General features: G+C 40.1%; 1 protein-coding gene across 1 annotated transcript; it reads left to right on the forward strand.

Moving 5' to 3' along the window:
• The first annotated feature begins 4629 nt into the window (after window positions 1–4629).
• LOC131524606 (uncharacterized) lies at window positions 4630–13436 on the forward strand. Its single transcript, XM_058751831.1, has 15 exons — window positions 4630–4766; window positions 5050–5194; window positions 5707–5894; window positions 5972–6076; window positions 6156–6270; window positions 6401–6536; window positions 7996–8125; window positions 8667–8822; window positions 8906–8943; window positions 9054–9083; window positions 9871–10043; window positions 10399–10821; window positions 12396–12495; window positions 12612–12861; window positions 12949–13436. The coding sequence occupies exons 2-12, from the start codon at window positions 5063–5065 to the stop codon at window positions 10747–10749; spliced, it is 1554 nt and encodes a 517-aa protein (XP_058607814.1). The 5' UTR covers window positions 4630–4766; window positions 5050–5062; the 3' UTR covers window positions 10750–10821; window positions 12396–12495; window positions 12612–12861; window positions 12949–13436.
• The last annotated feature ends 10560 nt before the right edge of the window (window positions 13437–23996 follow it).

Genomic DNA, 23996 nt, shown 5'->3' on the forward strand with positions numbered 1-23996 from the left:
GTTTCATAAATGCAATCCTGTTCAGATTACAATCTTCCATCAAAATAAGTTTTTTTTTTTTTTTTTAAATTTATACCAGCTGCTGTTAGAAAAGGCTATAGACCAGGGTGTCAAACTCTGTTCCTGCAGGATCCACACACGCGATTTATAGCTACTATCCGGGAGAAGTCTTTGTTTACAGACATGACGTAATGATGCGGCAGCATGCTCGAGTTTCCCGCGAATTCCTACCATTACCACTCAAATTAGAAAATATAAGCTAACCGTGGTGAATCAGGTCAAGGCAAGGAGACCGTTTTGAACACTGGCTGGTTATGTACTTGCTCCAAGATTTCGGATTGTTTTTAAGGAAAAAAGTTAGACTGCTTTAACATGTTAAAAATATGAAATGCAATTGTTTATTATCAATAAATGAGCCTGCAATATATTAAACAGAAACCACTTTTATTTGAGAAGCAAAAACAAACAGAACAATCAGCAAACTGCAACAAAGTGGGAGGGCATGCAGTCTTCACTCATCCGAGCAGAACAGGATTGAAGAGATGCAAAAGGAGAAAAAGACACGAGCAGAGGGGAGCTGTAACAGCCACATATTTATAGCCTAAAATTATATGAACCATATTTATCTACTGTTAGTATTAGTATAGACCTAGTATTAGTTTATTTTTTTTAATTATAACCTGTGATAATTAATACATTATAAAAATGAAAGGTAATCCTGCTCCTCCGCTGCGCTGTCCATCATCTTCTCTGTACATCACAACACTGAAGCACTGCAACATCTGGCTCGGGACAAAGTCCTTGCAGCTCATGGGTCAATATCACCATAGAGTGCCTTTCAATTCTCACAATATTCAAAAAATTTGGTTTGTCATTTGCATTATGTCATGTCATAAATAGTAGACACTCAAGTACAATAGAAACATAGAACCCCCCCCCCTTCATAGTTTAGTTTTTAGCAATATTAATTACAAATGAATGCTATGTCCACCCTGGCATGTTTATGTCCACTCTATCCAGTCAGTGGCCAACAGGGTGGACATATTAGCATATTATCTTACAACAAACTGTGACTAGCTAAATAGTTAGTCTAGATGTTGAAGAGAATTTGGTATATTTAAACTTACAAATTTTGAAAATACTGTATTCTAATCACTTCTGGCATATTTTATGCCAACGGGGTGGACATGTTAAGCTTTGGCAAAGCAAGAAAGCAAACTCATACGAAGAAAATTTGTCAACTGAAAAATCACCAGTTTACTCACCTCAGCGGTTGAAATTCCCGCCACTGAAGAGACAAACAATCTGTTGTCCTGATGTCCCTAAAGTGGACGGCCTTTTCTTAAAGGGGCAGATTCTCCAATACCACAGGGTGGACAACCATTTTTTTTAAATTAAATAAAAATATAATTGTTATTACCAAATAATCAATACACTCAAATTGGGTAATCTCTTATTTAACAAAATATTAATAGAACAACATTTTTAAATTTTGTGATTTGACAATATTCTACCTTCATTCAAATTTAATGAGCAGTGCATGGTGCATAGCAAAATAACAAGCATCCTCTTACACAAAACTAGAAAAAAATCTAAATCAATAGAAAATGTATCTAAAGAGCCAAGTAATGCTTTTGTTATGAATATAAAAACTTAGCCTAATATAACACACCCTTTCATAGTCATTATTATGTTGTTATCATGGCAAATGAGTTGTTTATAAGACACCAAAAGGCACCCTACAGTGATATTGACCCAAATGCCAAGTCTTCTTAGGCCATAGTGAATGCAAAATATGTAACCGAGAGTCTTCTGGCCCATTCTGTTCCGCAGATTAGATTTTACATGGTTCATTTGAGAAAAAAAACCTTTCGACGTCAGCATTGCTCAAAGGCATTGCAAGAAGGGACAGTGCAAACAGGGCCAGATCTTTAAAACGCCGCTCCTCACTGCTGTCCTTGTAGTTCAGAACTTCTGTCCAGAACTGTTCTGCTTGACAGTCGTCTTTTGTTTTCCACTCCGGGAAGTTGATTGTCTGATACTGTGCATCCAGGGCCCGAGATCACCAGTGTACATGTTCAGCATGGGTACTGTGGCTAACTGGTTTGTTCTGTGGTATAATCACTGATGGGCTGAATGATGTCATGGATTTACAGGTATTGATGTATGCTGGAAGTATATTCTGCACCTGCTTTGCTGCTTCCAGAAGGTAATGCCGCCATCTGTTCTTCATATTTGTTTCGACGGTGCTGTCAAGCTTTGCTTCACCAAGAGCAATAGAAAACTCACTGGCAGATGATTGGCTGTGTCATTCAAATTGACATCAAGGAGATTGGATTCAGAAGGAGGAATGGCGCTGGATGTGATTACTCTTGAGATAAGTGTACAAAAAAATGACTGTAGGCAGCCCAGCATTTTGAATGCATTCCCATTTTGTTGACTCTAGAAAACCCATGTAAGATGGGCATAAGAAACTCCAGGTACAGTTTGTTCAAGGGATCACAGTACATCTGGTAGAGTACTTCTGCATCATAGCATCGCTTTGCATCTTTGCACAGCTGAAAATGTAACTTCAGCTCATCCCATTGCTTTAGTACACGAACACAGCAGTCATATACGGAGAGCCATCTAGTGCCTGAAAGCTGCACTAGCATCGGTGGCGTTTCATCGGGGTTGATTAATTGGTAAATTTTGGCATATTCTCTGCACCTCAGCGCACTATGAGAAAACCAGTTGTTTGAATGTGAAATTAAAAATTCAAGATTGCGAAGCAGTGTTTCAATGGCTTTGCTGGCACACGCACTTAAGCAGTTGCAGTTTCTCTTTATTTTTGAAACAGAGTTTTTCCCGTCCAACCACGACACTACAGCCATCAGTTCCGATGCCGAAGCACTTCTTGAAATCAAGACCAATATTGTCAAGAAACTCTGTCAGTGTTGTGGCGATTGCTTCTGCTGTCTCTCCCTGCATATACACTGAGCTCAAAAATGTTGAAGCAATTTTGTTCAATGAGACACTGAAATAACACACTACTACACACAGCTACTTTACCGTAGCAGGGTCTGTCCTCTCATCAATCACCAGTGAATACTGACTCTCTGATATCTTTAAACAAGTCTTTGAACATGCATGGAGCTATGACGTTTTTGATAAGTGCTGTACATTTTGTACGATGGATGCTCAAGTCCTTTTCAAAGGCCGAATTTACCAGTTCACTCAAGTGATCAACTGAACTGACTGCTGCGTGACAAGCGATATAACATGCTAGCTGAAGCTCAGCCTTTTGATTTACAGTCAAAGATTTTGATATTGCAAAACCGATGTCCGTTAGACGTGTTGACGAAAATGGCTTGGAATTTCTCTTGTGTTTGTCTATGCTTGCATGTTGTAGGAGATCTCCATGGTGAGCACGAATCTCCGTTTTACAGTACCTCTTTACTTTGATCACTGACCACTTGACCTAGCCAGTCTTTAAGTTGTGTACCCTTTTCTCAGTCTTTGTTGTACTTTTTGCCATACTTGGCATTTTTGTGGAAATTTATATGTTTATTACATCAACTACTTGCTTGGGATTTCAGCGTCACACATCTTCATGTTGAACGTGATTTTACTCCAATGAGGAGGAGGAGGGGGTGGAATGCTTGACGAATTAGGCTACAGCATTTATATTAATGCACTGATTGGCTAATAGCTGAGAGCAGACGAAGTGTCAATCAAAGAACTGGAGGAAATGGCGACCGTAAATGTAAATAAACGAAGTTACTTGTCAGGTTTTCGTAACAAGCACCATATTTTTTCAAATAAGCCCCAAAAAAAACACAACCTGTGACCCGGGATTTTTTCACGCAACTTAAAAAAGAAAAAGAAGCCCAAAGTCACGTATAATTACAGGACTTGGCAACAGTGATGATGAGACGCATGAGAGCAGTGAAGCAGCTCAACATCCGACATGACAGAAAACCTCATGTTCTCGTGTGCCTTGATAACAAACACCTTACAGTCTTGGCTTCACTAAATTGCTGTGACTTCTCTTATAAAACGGTGATATTTTTCAGTTTAAACTTATTTAAAATCTAATTAGGCCGTCACTTCTTTAAGTATTAATTAAATCACTACCACTACTGTAAATGTGGAAATGACATCACATCCTCCTGAAGCTAAAGACAAATAAACCATTAACTACAAGAAACGCCTTCCAGCGTCTCAGTGGAAAGTTATTTAGCTCGTGTACTTATGAGAAATATGACGGTGTGTCTTTATGAGACAGGAGCGGTTTCGGTGCGACAGAAAGCAGTTCTGAAACATGAGCACAGAGCTCAATGACATTTGATCTTCACTGACGTGTGAAGAATTAAGAGCTCAATCACAGAATTCAGCTTCATGTCTGCTTAATGTTTATAGACTGTACATTTTCTCAATTTACTGGCCATTAGCAGGTGTGAATTTTGTGTCTGTCTACAAGATTCAAAGAGGAAACAGTATTGTTTTGTTTTTCTTCTGTGTTGAGCTTCTCGACACACGGTCTGTTCCTGGCATTCACATTCCTTGACACGTAATCGCTTAACAATAGACATAAATGCCTTAAATCTCGCCAAGCCAGTTTGGCATCCTCTTTTACAGCATTTTACTTTCGCATTGATGCTAGGAAACAAGATGTTCTGGAGTTCGGGACGTTGTTTAATCTATCCAAAATATCCAAGTTACTGACAAACCAGTGATAATAAGAGTGAAGGGAAAGCGTTCTGAAGGCCGACAGACATCAGGAGGTCAGTGTTTCTGATTCTTTCACAATCATGACATGAGATACGTCTGTTAAAGGACTGTTTAACTGCTAAACCAAGCTTTAACATATTTGAACAAAATATTGTAAAATCTGCATGTGCATATTTTTTTACCATGATAAGAAAAAAATATGTTCACTTGAGAAGAAATCACAATAAAACTGAATTAGGATCTTAAGTTAACAAAGATGCCGTTTAGATTATTCTTGATGGTTAACAGCAGAAGGAAATGTGAAGGGTATTTTCTGTCTGTCTTGGTCTGGATCAGGCCAGCGGCCGTGATGAAGCTGGATCTGAGCTTCAGTGTTTGGGTTCTGGCCGTCGGTTTGCTGCCGTTGGTCCGAATCACTGCCGGATCTATTTTGGGCGCAGCTGTTAACATCGAGCTGCTTGATCAGGACAGATCCCAGCCGGTGAGGTCCATCACAAAACTGCAATATTGCTGTCTCTGTTCTGTACATTAAGAAACATCTTTTGCCATGTGTCATGATTTAAAGCCTCTGATTCAGGCCTCAAGAGTGCTGTTTCCCCAAATATCTGCACAATTGCAAACGTGATATTGATTTTATACAACAGTCAAATAAGTAGGAAGTCACAATATAGTCTCAAAGCAACACAACAGTGTTTCATAACTACATGAACAAATGGGTTGCATTTATGACTCATTCTTTACAATATTGAGTACCACAACAATTAAAAAATATAATTTTAGTTTTTATTATTCATATCTTTAGATGCAGCTTCTGTACGTCATGGTGCGTTGTGAAGAAGGAGATAGTTGAGGCTCAAACTCTTTGCAAAATATACTTTATTAAAACAAAGACATAAATATAGACAAGAACAGACAAAGAACTGAAGTAAACGAGGGATAAAGAGCCACAGGCAGGGCTTTATAGTGTTAAAATCTGGCGGCTCTGTGCTGCAGGTCAGGGCTCATTACAGTGCGGTGTCCAGTTTGCCCTGTCCAGCCCTGGATGAGCTGTGTAACGAAGCGGACTGCATGAATCAGCTCAGCTCCTCTCCTCTGACAGGAGCTTTACCTTCACCCGGCTGGTGTCTTCATCAGTGGCAGAAGAACATCCCTAAACACCACACGTCTGCTCTTCAGCTCGGGTGAGAGATCACACACTCTGTCCGAGTCCATCACCTGTGGAGCGACTGAAATCTCACACTGCGTTCACTCCCTTTAGATCCGATAGAGCCGTGCCACTGCATTCACGAGCAAATCTGTCTGTCAGAGCCGACACTAACCGTGTTAACCAGCCTCCGTTTGTGGCTCTTCCTCCTCCAGTCAGGTGAACAGCGCTTCAGACGTCCACAAATACTGACAGAAAACATACTGTGTGTCTGAAACCTGTGCGTCTCTTGTGTCAGGGTACAAGCTGCTTGTCCTCAGGAAATCCAGGTGAATGTGATGGATTTGGATGGAGATGCGATTCGCTGCCGTTATAAGAAGACTGAACTTGGTGAATTTCTGCAGCTTAATGAAGTCAGCCATCTTTACTCTACCTATATTTGTATTTGTTTCAATCAAATAGTAACATCATTGTTTTTTCAGAACCTTCCATTTTTAATACTATGTTGTTTCTTCCAAAAATGCTTGTGTTTAACTCTGAAAGGAGACATGTACGCTGCTGTATGAAGGTGGAGCGCATTTGGGTCAATATTCAGTTCTGATCATGGCGGAGGATTTTCCTTCATCTGACAGCGAGGCAGAGTCATTCTCCACTGTACCTGTGCATCTCCTAATAACAGGTCAGCATTTCATCTCAATATTCACAATGAACTTATCAGTTACTCTTGTTTGAAGCTGTAAAAATAAACAGTCAACAATATAACTACTGATAAATCTGATATGGGTGAAACTACATCAAATATACACTCTATCAGTCATATATTTCATAATAATTAGTAACATAGTAACATTTAGTAACAAAGTTATAGAGGTATGAAATAATTGAGGTGCTTCTATAACCCATCTGAAATATAGAAATTATGTAGAGATAATGTTCAAACAAATCAAATCAAAATTATCTTAGAATTTTAGAATCTTTTCTCTCAAGATTCTCTCAACCAACTTCATTCAGCAGTACTGAAGATGTTCTTTTGTTTGCTGGATACTTGCATCTTAAGAGCCTTAAGATCACAGTTTCTCTGGATTGCTGACACACTATATATGATTAATTTGGCCCAATTTCCCAAACATGCATTCAGTTTTTGAAACACAGACACGATTACCTCAAGTGTCATAATATGAACTCAAAGAGCAAGCATTCATCCGTGTGTGAACACCGAGTAACAGAACTGATAACAGTCAGAATCTCAGGATGATATAAACAGGAGCACAGGCAAATATGTGCTCGAGAAAATGAATCCTAGAGGTGGGAGATAAAGAGGAAGAGGAGGGGAAGAGAAATGAAGGGGACGGGGTCAAAGGTTATTTGTTCTTGATGAAATGCAAAGCACTATAGTTGTGCAGGAATGAGCATGAGGGAAGCTGGTCCACAGGCTCGTCTACAGGGTTTTTACAATACTTACACATACAGTATAATTACAGTTCACAATTTTGATGAGAGACATTTTACTGTTCTATGTATAGTAAGTATTGTAGCATATTGTAGACCTGCAAACTCGGAACTGATGGACTGATTTGTACTTCTTACATCTACTGTGTTTTTTGCAGGATGACTGTCTAGGGGACATAGAGAGTGTTTTGTCAGAATAGTAAGAAACTGCTCTAGTACGGCAAATAAGGTCATTACCAACACTGTAATGCAATCTGGCAGAGGATGATGAATTTAACAATTTACATTATATGGTGTTGTGTTGCATAATGAGTTTGTTTAATTTGTTTATATTTGAACTTATCTTTTCTAGTGTTTTTATCTACTGTAAAATCTTTTACATTAGTGTAATATAAATAAACCTTAAAGCTTATTGTTGAATTTCACTGTATCTGCATTCCTGTATTTATGTTATACTGTAATAGATATAGGCTTTCGTGACAGTGTTTTTGAATGGCTCTCACCAGTGTGTGGTCTGTGTATTTGTAGGTTTTGTGTCATGTGAGACTGAAGTGAGACTAGATATAAGACTAAATACATAATTGTAAAATATAACAATCATATATTTACACACATAAAAAGGTAAATAAGATAGGACTGTGCCATGCACATTTGTAGGCAGTTTAACAATGTGTAATGATCATTTGCAGTTGAAAGCGGAGCCGGCTGCTCAGTCGTGCCTCAGTTCACAGGCGTCAGTCCAGCAGGAGGCGCTGTAATCCACGTTCTGCCCTTTGAGGAGGTTCATGTCAACATTACAGTGGACTCAAGAGTACAGAGGTAAGCTGACAGCACAGGACAGCTATATTTGAGTTTTATACTGTTTCATGTTCAGATTACGGTCATCAAATTGCATTTTTCTCTCCAAATGAATGCCATGCTAACTTATGATGCTTAAGTTCACTGAGCAGTAGCTCCTGCTGAACACAAAAAATAACATTTTGAAGAAGACTGCGGTGCAACCTAGAGGAATTTTCAGGTTCTTATCCATCCTCGACCTGATCTGACCCGAATTACTTAACTTCAGTGCTCAGTAAACTCAGTGTGCATAAATTCATTCTTAATTCCTTTTACTCAGATCAGTTCACTCCGTTCAGAATAAACACATTGGTGCACTGAAGTGTGTAGTTGTTATTATTTAATTTCAGTGTGATGACATGCTTCAGTTTGGTTATATGCTCTTCTCATTAGTAGAAGGTAATCATCTAAACTCTCACATCATTCACACATTGTGACCCCAGAAACACAAGCACCATAATACTTAAAGCTAAATCATTTTGTTAGTATATCAGTTGAAATCCCTGGTCGTATCTCAATGCAGTGTGTCTGAAATTGCTGTGATTGGTCCGCCGGGCCTCTTCGTATCACCGATGGAAACAGGACAGAGTTTCCAGAGCTCCGTCATGCTGTCCTGGGTCCGAGGTCCCAATCAGTTCGCCCATCTGCTGCCCGTTTGTTTTGCTGCTAATACTCAGAGGTAGTCAGCAATCAACTTGAATTCTTCACAAAACAAATTCACAACTGACAGCTCAGTTAAACTCTTTAATGTTTGTTTCACAGCCTGCAGTCTAACATCAGGTGTATATGGCTTCAACAAAGTAAGACTGTTTTACTCATTTTCCGTGTTTTCCTGTTAGTATTTAAAAAACTGGCGATGGGAGATCAAATGCCTATAATCTTTATTTCATGTCGTTTCGCTCTCTTTCAGCGCAAACAGACCCTTTGCCGCCTGGGACAGGTAATAATTCCATTAGTTGGTTTTGTTGTAAATCATTAAAGCTAAGTTTTACACTTCCACAGTTGTTTTCATCCTGCACTGCTTAATGTGCAGAATGGTTGTGCAGATACTGTGAGCTTCAGATGTTGTAGTATTTCTTATGTAATACTGTACGCAACAGTGACAGGCATCTGTAATGAAATCAGAATCAAACTAAAGCTTTATTTTAGAGCACATGGACACTAAACTCACACACCAGAAGAGAGCAAAAAACACCAACCAAAAAATACAGTAATGCACAGTCCTGCTGAACGATAGCGCTACCTAGTGTCAGCAGCGTTAATGATTTATCACACTAGAGATGTGTCTGTTTTTGATTTTTATTCATTGTAATATTTTAAACTGTCAGCAAATGATGTCACTGTTTGCATAGTGGAGTGATGACTTTCTTACGTCTGTTTGCATTCTGAATCATACTTTGTTTTGTGTTACTTGTATATATTTAACCATCTATAGTCACCGTTACAATCCATAGGTATTGGATTGATTTTATCTTTATTCTTGTGCAGTTTTCTTTCTGATCTAAAAATTAAGCATTTTATTTGAAGAGAATCAAAAAACCTAACCTTATATAAAACTATGACACCAAAAACCTAAAACACTAGCAATTCTACCTTTGTCTGTTGTTTCAAAACCATCATGACTAGTTAAAGCACAGGACTGTCTCACTCGTCATAAGTTTGTCTCACCTTCATTTCATTCAAAAAGATATTCATAAAGATATTTTTCATGCAAATTTTCCTGTTAGAGTTGAAATGTAAGGAGCGCGAGCTTCAGATGTCTTTAGTGCTGCCCATTTCCTTCCTGGAGAACCTGCATTTCCCTGACCTCCAGCTGAATGATCCAACCTGTCCAGTGTTTTATAACTCGACCCACGTCACCGCCACCTTCCCTCTGACAGGCTGCGGAACCAAGACGATGGTATGAAACCTTCTCACATAGATACATGCAGTTATTAATGCCTTTATGTTTCTAGCAGTAACATCAGTTTTTTTTTCTTTAAATATTTATCTTTGTAAATACACTGAGATGTTAGATGAAGTTTTTTTTTTTTTTGTAGTTAATGAAGTTAATTAATACATTTATAACCTGAAATTTACCGCAAAAGGTTCTTGTCCGAAAGGATTCTATTTTTTTTTTTTTCTTTTGGAAAATGTAAAATGTTTAGTGAGTTTATATTGTGGGTTAAAGAAGCATGAGGTGAGAATGCTGCTGCTTCTTCCCTGCTTTCATTTTAATTTCATTTGATTGTTATCTGTTCTTTGATATTTTCCAGCATTTAGGATCAGAATTGCTGTACACCAACACTTTACGCAGCATTAATCCTAACTCCACTATCAGCCGCGTGGCCACTCTCATTCTGCCGCTCGCCTGCCGGATTCCTGCTCAACAAGCTAAAGGTCCAGCTTTTAAAATCTCCATTCCTGAAGAAGTCAAGACGTTTGGTGCTGTGTCCTTCTGGCTGGAGTTCTACCTTCCTGGAAAGGGTCCTATGGCCGACAAGACGCGTCTGCCACGCTTATGCGCGGTTCACCGCCGGGCGTGCGGCTCGAGAGACACGCTCTACAGACCGGATGGACATGCTGGACCTGCATGTGTTCTCCAACTGCTCTTTGGCTCGTGCTGAGCTCATGGTGGGCCGCTGTGTGGAATCAGAAACAGAAGACTTCACAAACTCAAGGCCTCTGCTGAACCAGGGGTTAGTAGCAACATCAGCCGAATCAAAAACTGTTTCTAATGCTAATAGTTAGTGGGGCAGTTGTGGCCTAATGGTTAGAGAGTTGGACTTTAATCCAAAGGTTGTGGCTTCGAGTCTCAGGCCCAGCAGGGATTGTAGGTGGGGAGTGAATGACCAGCGCTCTTCCACCTTCAATACCACGACTGAGGAGAGATCCTTGAACAAGAACCCAACCCCAGCTGCTCCGTGTGTGCGTGCGTGTGCGTGTGCGTGGCTTAAATGCAGACCACGAATTATGGTATGGGTCACTATACTTGGCCACACTTCACTTTCACTTTTTGAGCAAGTGTTCAAAAGAAGGGATATGAGAGTATCGTGAAGACTTAATTTGGGTCTATATGCAACCACCCAGAACTCACTAGTAGCGAATAGAAACACAGTAAAACACTCAGAAACCTGCATATCAGCACCCTGAAACCCACAACAGCTCAGCAATGCAGCAGAACGTTCATCAACCTCGTCCTCGACATAATTATATATGAATATTAATATAAATGTGGCTTGTTTAGGTGAAATAGATGTGCTGTTTTGATGATATTCCATGAATCTCATTTACATTGTCTTACCCTGATAGCATGTTCATTCTTAATCTCTCTCCACCGTCATAAATACATGACTATATCATAAAGACTTCTGTCCTATGTGTAAAAATTGTAAAAAGCAAAAGATTTAGGGCACTTCTCATTCTCACTTATAATCATTTTTGTGATATAATGAGTGGAATCTCACTTTAAAGGGATAGTTCACCCAAAAATGAAAACTCCAAACCAGTAAGACCTTTGTTCATTTTCAGAACACAAATTAAGATATTTTTGATGAATTCCGAGAGCTTTCTGACCCTCCAATAGACAGCAAGGGTCCTACCACATAGCAAGGTCCAGAAACGTAGCAAGGAGATTGTTAAAATAGTCCATGTGACATCAGGGTTTCAACCGTAATTTTACAAAGCTACGAGAATACTTTTTGTGCGCAAAGAACACAAAAATAATGACTTTATTCAACAATTTGTCTCCTCCCCATGACCTTATAGCGCCATTTTGGAGAGTAAACCACGTATGCAATGTATGTACGTGGATACATTGTTTCCACTTTGATCTGAACGTAAACAACGTATCCACATACATACATTGCATAAGTTGTTCACGTATGTGATACTCTCCAAAATGGCGAACCCCTCTAGCGAATGGTTGAATCCCTGATGTCACATGGACTATTTTACCGATCTCCTTGCTACGTTTCTGAGCCTTGATCGTAGTAGGACCCTTACTGTCTATGGAGGGTCAGAGATCTCAGATCTCATCAAAATATCTTAATTTGTGTTCAAGATGAACAAAGGTCTTACGGGTTTGGAACGACATGAGGGTGAGTAATTCATGACAGAATTTTCATTTTTGGGTGAACTATCCCTTTAAGATGATTCAACAGATTTAGTAGCACCTCTCCTCGTGCTTCATGTACTCCCATGTTTTTTGATCACACATCCTCTTACCATCATTAATCTGAATTATTCAGTCACATGGCTCTCTGTTTTTCAGCTGTGTATCTGGAAATGGAACCGTGGAGATCCTGACATCAACTTCAACTGTTCGGATTTTCCGCTTATATCTTGGTTCTCTGGAAATAAAGGGAGACACAGTATGTTTCATTATCTGTGTTTTTATGATGCTCTATAAGCTCTTTATGTCTGTTGTGTGTGCAGGTGGATCCTTCCTGCATGTCTCTTGTTAAACCTTGTTGTGTTGTTTCTCTAGATGTATGTTGAGTGTGTAGTGAACCTTTGTGTTACCACCAAACAAACCGACAGATGTCCTGATCCCTGTATGGGAACGCCGGACCCGACCATAGTAGACAGCATTATGACCCACAGCTACACTGTGCGCTCAGGGCCCGTTTCCCTCATTAAAGTCACAGAAACCAGCGCTACAACGGCTAAACCGCAATCTGCTACTCCAGTCGCTCAGCCTTCCACCGGCCAGGTCACAACAGCCGCTGCCTCTCACCGTGAGTGTTTTACTCACTAATATTGGCATTGTGCACATTTCTGTGACACGGCACATATCACAGTATCTTTGCTCTTTTCTGTTTCAGCTCTGGATACAGGTGCATTCTGGGTAGTTGCTGTGTCATTGCTTGTGTTCATGCGTCTCCCATGACTTTGTACAGCAGTTCATCAGTGACTAACCGAAATAATCTTTTCTTCTTTCCTAAGTTCCATTACAATGTTTCGTTATATATCCTTTGATCACGTAAAAAGCACATATTGTAGGATAACATACTTCATGCCTTTACAGTCATTAAAAAATTTTTGGTAGCATGAAGAAACACATGAACTCCTGCTCTTCTAATCTTTTATTTTATGCAACTATAATAGCATGATAAAATTCATAATATTATTTTTTTTTAAACAAGAATAAATAAATAAATAAATCACAATTTAATTTAAAACGTGAAACTTCTGGCATTTATTCTCCCTTATGTTTTCCAAACCAGTATGAAGGAATAAAGACTGATGTTTATCAGAATGTTGACGCTTCTCTTTTTCCTTATGATATCATGAAAGCGGACAGTAACCAGGGGCTGTTGTAAAAAAAAAAAAATAAATAAATAAAAAAAAATCATAAAATAACTTAATTGTCTTTCCCTCACAAATGTTTATTTAACCCATAATGCACTTCCAATGAGAAGCAGTTTTAATGTGTGCATATATTTGTACCTGATCAATATTTGTATTACTGATTATTACACATGCAACATTAGCTCAAGTCAGTTTAGTGTTGGTTTAGTTTAAATAGGGCTGCAATCATATTTTAATCGTGATAATCAAGATTTCTGCTTCTCTAGATTTTTTAAGCATAATGATCTGAGATATTTGCCTGCTGCTTATTTATCTTGAAACAAACTTTTATGTAATCTACCCAAGCTGGCAAGCAGAAATGCTTAGATATTCACATACCAGCAGTACTGCGTCTGTCACAGTGAGAGGTGTGTACATCTGATTAGGCCCTGACATGGCGCTCAGCACTTTTCCACGTGAAAGAGCATTTTTATAAATAGGAATGTTGACGGATTTTAGCATATCTACACTCTAAGTCCAAATCTGTGCATATGCACATTTTCTAAATGAGGCCCCAGAAATGATATTTACTGATATCAACATACTCAACATCAGTATATACTGAAGATATATATACATATATATACACATACATACATATATATACGTACATACATACATACATATACATATATATATATATACATATATACACTGAACAAAATTATACACTGAACAAAATTATAAATGCAACACTTTTGTTTTTGCCCCCATTTTTCATGAACTGAACTCAAAGATCTAAGACTTTTTCTATATTCACAAACGTGTTAGTGAGCACTTCTCCTTTGCCGAGATACTCCATTGTTGTGAACTTTTATCTTCTACGAAGCAGAGACCAGGAGACGTTGGGATATCTTTCATACAGAAGTTCCTCTTTATTGAGAACTCGCTGCGCGTCGCTGTAGTCATCCAAGTCTCAACTTAAAGCAGTGATACATTGTAGTTTATATACATTTAGGGGGCAGTGCTTAGGAATGGAACCCAAGCACCTGGGTGACAACCTTAAGACATGCAAATGAAGTATTCAGGTATAGCATACTGCCCCATTTAACGACTCCTAATCTAATCAGCCTAACTGCCCAAAGACGGGGGCAGGGGCAGCAAGAGCAATTACAAACAAAAGGCAAGAGTCTCCGTCGTCTGGCTCATTTCACTTACAATAAGAGAACAGGAACTGGCAGGGACCTTTTGAATCGTTCATCTGATGTCATCATCTTCACCATAAATGCTAAATACAATGTATATAACTTCTTCAGTTTGTACACTATTACATAGGGATCTAAATTAAACATTTAAATAAATTTGTAATCCCACAATTCCCCCTTTGAGAGTTCTAATAACTCTCACAAAATACAAATTTAGACACTTAAAAGTTTATTCTTGTAACTTGTGATCGTTACAGGCACATAGCACTTGTTCTGTGTTGATTGTCTGTAGGGACGAACTGCATGCTGACACAGAAACAAAACATACAATTATGGTCCGTGAAGTTCTTACGGGTAATAATCTTTTCTGGTTGGAACTGTCATTTCCTCGTGAGAGGCGGAAGTCATTGCTGAACGAAACACTTGATACTGTGGATGCATAGATAGTACACCAGTATGAGAAACAACAGCAGAATTGCTATGTCCTTGATCCACAGCCAGGGTTTACCTAACAAGTTTCCGAACCATGAAGAAATATCTTCAGTCATCTGGTGTAATTTTACTGAAAGATCAAGGATGTCTTGTTGGATATTGTTCAAGTTCTTGGTTGGATCCATTAAACCGGTGCAGCATTCAGGGCCGATAATGGTACAGGCTCCCCCTTGTGTTGCAAGAATGTAATCCAAGGCCACTCTGTTCTGTAAGATCATCATCTTGTGTGAAGCGAGAGTGTCCGTGATATTGCCCAGGGCCAAAACCGTATCATTGGCCAATTTCTGTACAGAATCCGACAGGCTTCTGACTTGATCGAGACCTGCATGACGCCATACGATGGGATTAATGCTCCAAGAGTTCTTGACCACCACGTTTGTACACAAGTGAGTCCTGGAATGCAGCCCTCTTTGTTGGTAGAAGCTGAATTTTGTAGATGTGGAGAATTTGAGGTGGAGTGTGTTTTCTCTGATAGCTGGTAGAACATAAACCAGGGTGCACCTGCCGTTGAATTGGCTGGGTAGGATGCTGTAGACAGAAGTTCCACATAACCACAAAGTGCCAGTCGGTGGAGGAATCATACACAACTGATTTATAGCAAAAATTTCGGTAGGGATGGGTTCCCGTAGAGACACTCTTTTAAGTCATTCTCCTCTTTCGTAACTGATGTAGTAACGTACACATTGAATTTGGTTCCTCTTTTAATCACAAAGCTGCAACGTTCACGAGGAATTTCACCCAGTGTAGTCGATGCTGGAGCATAATTTTCCATGCACCAATAGAACATCCTTGGCATGAGTAGATCTGTCATGATGGGAGTAGCTGAAGTTAGGTTGCAGGATGGTGGTCCAGGAATGCAACACATAGAAGGTGGAGGAATTGTTACGTTGTGACATGTATCCTTGTTGTATAATCCACTGGTATGATGATCGAATAAGGTACACGTATCACATTTGGAGATAGGGTGTGCCACCCATGGGATTCCTGCTCCTACTGAAGGTGCGTGTGGCATGCAAACGTTCTTTCCAGCAAACAAGGCATTTCTTGACATATTCATCAGCTCTAAGAATATGTTGTTTCTGGGGTCTACACTTAGCGTGATGTCCATGATGGTTAATAATACGACAATCTTGTTCATGTTGATGATGACTGAAGTTCCGTATGTGATTCTCTGCGTTGTGTATTTTTTCTTTGTTCTGTCTTCGTGACAGTTGGCTCGGCAGTGGGTCTCGTTGTCTTTAGAGGTTGTGGCTTCATACGCAGGTGAGGAGTTCGGTGCGCATGGGTCTTGGAACAGCCATCAAGTGGTATCTGCACAGAGGAAGAAAGAAAACAAAAGACAGAGCAGTATTTGTTCTAAAGACTGCAAACATTAGGGTTGTATCCTCTGTTCAATCTGAGTCTGCTATTGTTGTTCCTTCTTTCCCTATTTCTTAATTCACGAGACACCTAAAGAACAGTGAGGTGAGGGTGGACTAGTGGATGGGGAAAGGCCTATGAGGGTGTGTTCACCACAGGGTTGGCCCCCGAAGCCTGTTGCATCCGGTTCTTCCCTGGGTTCCTCACTGGTCCATGTGTCCTATCCTATCCCTGTAGGTGGTGTGCAAACTTTAGTGTGTGACATCTCCATCCTCTAATGGAACATCAGTCATAACAAACATCATAACCCAGAGAGGATAGGTGAGTGACTGGAGTGTGCTGCAGTATAGCTTTGAAGGCTGTGAGTGTACTTAACTAGCATTCTCTCAGTGGAAGGAAGTGACAGTAACCTTCCTGTAGTTTTATTTACAAAGAATCTTTCAGCTTTGTTGTACATTACTGGGGAATTAAGCACTCACAGCCCTAACAGTTAACACCTGAGCAAACTGCTCCAACAGTTCGGTGAAGCGGGGAGGGGCTGCTTCAGAGTACCAAGTAGACTGAGTAGAAGCTGAGTAAAGCTGTTAATTTCTCCTAATGTCTTTTTGCTTTTCCTACACTCTTTCATCCAGTGTCCAGGTTTACCACAGTAATAACAACTGCCCTCCTTCTTAGGACACTTACGTTTCTGTCGGTTCTCTGTGTTGACCTTAAAGGACGCTGCTGCAATCTTTACTCTGGCTTTAACATCAGAGTCTCTTTCCCAAGTAGCTAAGCTGTCCAAGCTGTTTTGCAAGCTTCCAGTGGACCATGTTAGGTCTAAGAACGGCAAAGCTGATCTGTACTCTGATAAAAGGCCATCAAACCATGTTCGAACTAGTGGTCCTTTGTCATCAAGCACACTTTCAGGATCATCCACTATTCCACTGTAAGTTACAGCTGACTGACAAAACCTTTCAGTGTATTCACTCACAGTTTCTTCTTTCCTTTGCACACAGTTAGTGATTCTGGACCAGTCTATCTTGGGTCCTATGATATTCTTTAGAATTTTCAAAACACCTTCTCTCAAATCGTCTCTACTGGCATGTTGTAGTTCAGAAGTAACAGCAGACTCAAAACTGTTGAATTCAGATTCAGTTAGAATTTGTGACATCAGCTGTGTGACTTCTGCTAACGACATGTCGTAGAGACGCATTTTGTTGATCAATGCTCTTCTAAATTCAGAAAAATCTGTGCATGCTGAGGGTAAGCTCTGGGACAGTCTCTCTATATCTTTAGGTCCTAGTGTTTTGGCAACAGTTTGTACTTGCACAACAGAAGAGTTGGGAGCAACACTTTCAATTCCCTCAATTCCTTGAGATCGTCTCTTAGCGCCACATACCTTCACTGAATCTACAGGCACATCAATTACTGATTGGATGATTACATCTCTTTCAAAGAAAGCTTGTAAGTCAGGATAATTGTCATTCGGTTGACTAACTTCTTCCACATCAGTTTTTGCTGAAGCTTTGTTGTGGTTCAATTTCTTAGTAAAATAGGATACTCTAGCACGGAGCTCTTTGTTCTGTTTCTCTAGCTCTGAGTTACGCTGAGATTGTTGTGTAGCTAGCGCTAAACCAAATTCTCTGTGGCAGCAGATAATGCCTTTAACATTGTTCTTGCGAATACATGCTCCTAACACCTTTTTACACTCATCTACAGACCAAGTCTTGTCTGGATGGATCTCATATTTCTGCGTTAGTTCTTGTCTAACTTTCTCAGTGATTATTAGGTTCATTTGTTCCCCTAACAGTGTTTTGAATTCACTATCTGACCACAATGGGGTCGCAAGACCATCCTTTTCTGTTGTTTGAATCAGCCTAGCATTCCTTCTAACCATCTTGTGAGTTTCTTTGTTACCACGCAATCAAAAACACTAAAACTTCTCTGATCAACAGAGGGTACACTTGTTAACACAGCTTAACTATTGTTAACTTTGTTACCACACAATCAAAAACACTAAAACTTCTCTGATCAACAGAGGGTACACTTGTTAACACAGCTTAACTATTGTTAACTTTCCAAATTACCAACACTTCACACTTAACTTCCCTGCCTACAAGAACAGAGGATAAACCAAAATTATTAGCATGAAATGCTAAACTTCTCTGTGAAAAGAGGATAAACCAAAATAACTAGCACGTAAATGCCAATCTTCCCTGCCTACACAGAACAGAGGATAAAACAATATTAGCACTTGATGCTAAACTTCCCTGCCTGGACAGAGGGTAACTTCATCTCTAAAAGTTCATTTTTTTAGAGGAAAACTTAGTTAACCAAACCCTACAGCTGTCTGTTAACTCTTCTCTGACGGCGCAGAGGATAAACAAATTTGTACTGGTCTTAAAGGTTCTTTTGGATTAGAGACAGCACTCACCACAACCTTGGTTGAGAGAAAATTCAGTCTGGAAATCTTTGTTCAGCTTGAAGTTTTCGCTGGATTCCAAAAGATGCAGTCTGGAAGCAGATCTTTGTTTGAGCTTGAAGTTTTCAAACTGGATTCAGGTGAGGAAGCTGGAACTCTGTCCGGGTCACGGCACCATCTGTTGTGAACTTTTATCTTCTACGAAGCAGAGACCAGGAGACGTTGGGATATCTTTCATACAGAAGTTCCTCTTTATTGAGAACTCGCTGCGCGTCGCTGTAGTCATCCAAGTCTCAACTTAAAGCAGTGATACATTGTAGTTTATATACATTTAGGGGGCAGTGCTTAGGAATGGAACCCAAGCACCTGGGTGACAACCTTAAGACATGCAAATGAAGTATTCAGGTATAGCATACTGCCCCATTTAACGACTCCTAATCTAATCAGCCTAACTGCCCAAAGACGGGGCAGGGGCAGCAAACAATTACAAACAAAAGGCAAGAGTCTCCGTCGTCTGGCTCATTTCACTTACAATAAGAGAACAGGAACTGGCAGGGACCTCTTGAATCGTTCATCTGATGTCATCATCTTCACCATAAATGCTAAATACAATGTATATAACTTCTTCAGTTTGTACACTATTACATAGGGATCTAAATTAAACATTTAAATAAATTTGTAATCCCACACCATCCACCTCACAGGTGTGGCATATCAAGATGCTGATTAGACAGCATGATTATTGCACACGTGTGCCTTAGGCTGGCCACAATAAAAGGCCACTCTAAAATGTGCAGTTTTATCACACAGCACAATGCCACAGATGTCGCAAGTTTTGAGGGAGCGTGCAAATGGCATGCTGACTGCAGGAATGTCCACCAGAGCTGTTGCCTGTGAATTGAATGTTCATTTCTCTACCATAAGCCGTCTCCAAAGGTGTTTCAGAGAATTTGGCAGTACATCCAACCGGCCTCACAACCGCAGACCACGTGTAACCACACAAGGCTAGGAGTTCCACATCCAGCATCTTAACCTCCAAGATCGTTTGAGACCAGCCACCCAGACAGCTGCTGCAACAATCGGTTTGCATAACCAAAGAATTTCTGCACAAACTGTCAGAAACCATCTCAGGGAAGCTCATCTGCATGCTCGTCATCCTCATCGGGATCTCGACCTGATAGCAGTTCGTCGTCGTAACCGACTGGCACTTTGGATAGATGTGTTCTCTTCACGGATGAAGATGTGTTACACTGCGTGAGGAAAATGGTGGTCACACCAGATACTGACTGGTTTTCGGCCTCCCCCAGACACCCCCAATACAGTAAAACTGCACATTTTAGAGTGGCCTTTTATTGTGGCCAGCCTAAGGCACACCTGTGCAATAATCACGCTGTATAATCAGCATCTTGATATGCCACACCTGTGAGGTGGATGGAGTATCTCGGCAAAGGAGAAGTGCTCACTAACACAGATTTAGACAGATTTGTAAACAATATTTGAGAGAAATAGGCCTTTTGTGTACATAGAAAAAGTCTTAGATCTTTGAGTTCAGCTCATGAAAAATGGGGGCAAAAACAAAAGGGTTGCGTTTATAATTTTGTTCAGTGTAATTAAGTTAATTGACATCAAGTCTGTAACATGATTAGATATAAAAGGGCTGTCTTAGAGAGGCAGAGTCTCTCAGAAGTAAAGATGGGCAGAGGCTCTCCAATCTGTGAAAGAGTGCGAAAAAAGATTGTGGAATACTTTAAAAACAAAGCTCCTCAATGTCAAATTGCAAATCTCATCATCTATAGTGCATAACATCATCAAAAGATTCAGAGAAACTGGATAAATCTCTGTGCGTAAGGGACCAGGCTGAAGACCTTTGTTGGATGCCTGTGTTCTTCGGGCCCTCGGACGACACTGCATCACTCATCGGCATGATTCTGTCATTAACATTACTAAATGGGCCCAGGAATACTTCCAGAAACAATCCACCGTGCCATCTGCAGACGCCAACTAATGCTCTATCATGCAAAAAGGAAGCCATATGTGAACATAGTCCAGAAGTGCCATCGTGTCTTGTGGGCCAAGGCTCATTTAAAATGGACTGTTTCAAAGTGGAAAAGTGTTCTATGGTCAGACGAGTCCAAATTTGACATTCTTGTTGGAAATCACGGACACCGTGTCCTCCGCGCTAAAGACGAGGGAGACATTCCAGCGTGTCATCAGCATTGAGTTCAATAGCCAGCATCTCTGATGGTATGGGGGTGCATAAGTGCATACGGTATGGGCAGCTTGCATGTTTTGGAAGGCACTATGAATGCTGACAGGTATATAAAGGTTTTAGAGCAACATATGCTCCCCTCCAGACGATGTGTATTTCAGCAGGACATTGCAAAACCACATACTGCAGCTATTACAACAGCATGGCTTCGTAGTAGAAGAGTGTGGGTGCTGAATTGGCCTGCCTGCAGTCCAGATCTTTCAACTATAGAGAACATTTGACGCATCATTTAAAGAAAAATATGTCAAAGATGACCACAAACTCTTCAGCTGCTGGAAACCTATATCAGGCAAGAATAGGATCAAATTCCAACACCCAACCTCCAGAAATTCATAACCTCGATGCCCAGACGTCCTCAAACTGTTTTGAAAAGAAGAGGAGATGCTACACCATGGTAAACATGCCCCCGTCATCAGCACCTCATCAGCACACCCCATATAAGCTCACCCCTCGCCACAGTCAGATGTCCGATCTCGTTCTTACGAAGAGGATTCCTTCCAAAGCTTATCTGACGTTTACCTGTTACTAACCTGAACTTATACTTACCCCCAGTCTTGTTTCCAGTAGTGTGCCCTCCTGTCTCCAGTGTCTCGTCTGCTCCAGTGATCTCCGGCGGATATCCCCATCGTCAAGTCAAGTCAAGTCAAGTCACCTTTATTTATATAGCGCTTTTACAATACAGATTGTGTCAAAGCACTTAACAGTATCAAATTGGAGGATAGAGTGTCAGTAATGTATAATGAAAAGATTAAACACTCAATTTTAAATTTTCAGTTAAAGGCATTTCATTATTGAATTCAGAGATGTCATTGTCTAGCTCAGTTTAGTTTTAATAGTATCTGTGCAATCAAATCGGCGATAATTGCTAGAAATTAAGTTAAGTGTCCCCAACTGAGCAAGCCAGAGGCGACAGCGGCAAGGAACCAAAACTCCCTCTGTGACAGAATGGAGAAAAAAAAAACCTTGGGAGAAACCAGGCTCAGTCGGGGGGCCAGTTCTCCTCTGACCAGAAGAAACCCGCAGTTCAAAAGTTTATATTTCTATTTTAATTTGTTGCAATTTCTAACAATAGTAGTATTATGTAGTTAGGTATTTTATTATATTTTAGTTATTTAGTTATTTTTGGTTGATATATCTGGGGATATATCTCTGGGGGTCATCTGGGTGTCCTGGTCTCCGCTGACGATCAGGGCTGTAGACATCATCTCTTGGTGCTGATCCACCATCTGATCGGATACGGACTGAGAAACAGACTAGGAAAGAAACAGACAAATATTAGCGTAGATGCCATTCAACTTACGATGTAACGAGTACATCGTGTGTTATGGGAGTGTTCGGTTTCGGTTGATCTAATTAATGCAGCCTAACAATCCTTTAACGGATTTGAATAATAGAAGCTTATTAATGTGTTATGTGTAAGCCAGGCTAAAGAGATGGGTCTTTAATCTAGATTTAAACTGACAGAGTGTGTCTGCCTCCCGAACAGTGTTAGGTAGACTGTTCCAGAGTTTGGGTGCTAAATAGGAATAGGATCTGCCGCCCGCAGTCGATTTTGATATTCTAGGTATTATCAAACGGTCGGAGTTTTGAGAACGCAGCGGACGTGGAGGACTATAATGCGATAAGAGCTCGCTCAAGTACTGAGGAGCTAAACCATTCAGGGCTTTATAAGTAATTAACAAGATTTTAAAATCTATCCGATGCTTGATAGGGAGCCAGTGCAGTGTTGACAGAACCGGGCTAATATGGTCATATTTCCTGGTTCTAGTAAGGACTCTAGCTGCTGCATTTTGGACTAACTGTAGTTTGTTGATCAAGCGTGCAGAACAACCACCCAATAAAGCATTACAATAGTCTAACCTTGAGGTCATAAATGCATGAATTAACATTTCTGCATTTGACGTTGAGAGCATTGGTCGCAATTTAGATATGCTTTTGAGATGAAAAAATGCAGTTTTACAGATGGTAGAAACATGGCTTTCAAATGACAGATTGCTATCGAACAGCACACCTAGGTTCCTGACTGATGAAGAAGAATTGACAGAGCAGCCGTCAAGTGTTAGATAATGTTCTAGGTTATTACATGTGGGGTTTTTAGGTCCGATAATTAACACCTCTGTTTTTTCAGAATTTAGCAGTAAAAAATTACTCGTCATCCAGTTTTTTATATCGACTATGCATTCCGTTAGTTTCTCAATTTGGCGTGTTTCACCGGGCCGTGAAGAAATATAGAGCTGAGTATCATCAGCATAACAGTGAAAACTAACACCATGTCTCCTGATAATATCTCCCAAGGGTAACATATAGAGCGTGAAAAGTAACGGCCCTATTGCACTTGTGATCGATATGATACCTCTTCATTCACTGCTACGAACTGATGGCGGTCAGATAAGTACGATTTGAACCATGCTAAGGCACTTCCACTAATGCCAACAAAGTTTTGTAGTCTATTCAAAAGAATGTTGTGGTCGATAGTGTCGAACGCAGCGCTAAGATCCAGTAGAACTAATAAAGAGATACAACCACGATCAGATGATAGAAGCAGGTCATTTGTAACTCTAATGAGAGCAGTCTCAGTACTATGATACGATCTAAATCCTGACTGGAATTCCTCACAGATATCATTTTTCTCTAGGAAGCAATATAATTGTGAGGATACTACCTTTTCTAGTATCTTTGACAGAAAAGGGAGATTTGAGATCGGTCTGTAATTAACTAGATCTTTGGGGTCAAGTTGTGTTTTTTTAATGAGAGGCTTAATAACAGCCAATTTGAAGGTTTTGGGGACATATCCTAATGACAATGATGAATTAATAATAGCCAAAAGAGGATCTATGACTTCTGGAAGCAGCT

The sequence above is a fragment of the Onychostoma macrolepis genome, chromosome 18 (assembly GCF_012432095.1).
Source record: "Onychostoma macrolepis isolate SWU-2019 chromosome 18, ASM1243209v1, whole genome shotgun sequence".
Lineage (NCBI taxonomy): Eukaryota > Metazoa > Chordata > Actinopteri > Cypriniformes > Cyprinidae > Onychostoma > Onychostoma macrolepis.

Coding starts and splice junctions, on each gene's coding strand:
- LOC131524606 (XM_058751831.1), top strand. CDS start 5,063: ATGAAGCTGGATCTGAGCTTCAGTGTTTGGGTTCTGGCCGTCGGTTTG. Junction 5,895..5,971: donor ACGTCTGCTCTTCAGCTCGG/GTGAGAGATCAC, acceptor CACTCCCTTTAG/ATCCGATAGAGCCGTGCCAC. Junction 10,044..10,398: donor GCTGCGGAACCAAGACGATG/GTATGAAACCTT, acceptor GATATTTTCCAG/CATTTAGGATCAGAATTGCT.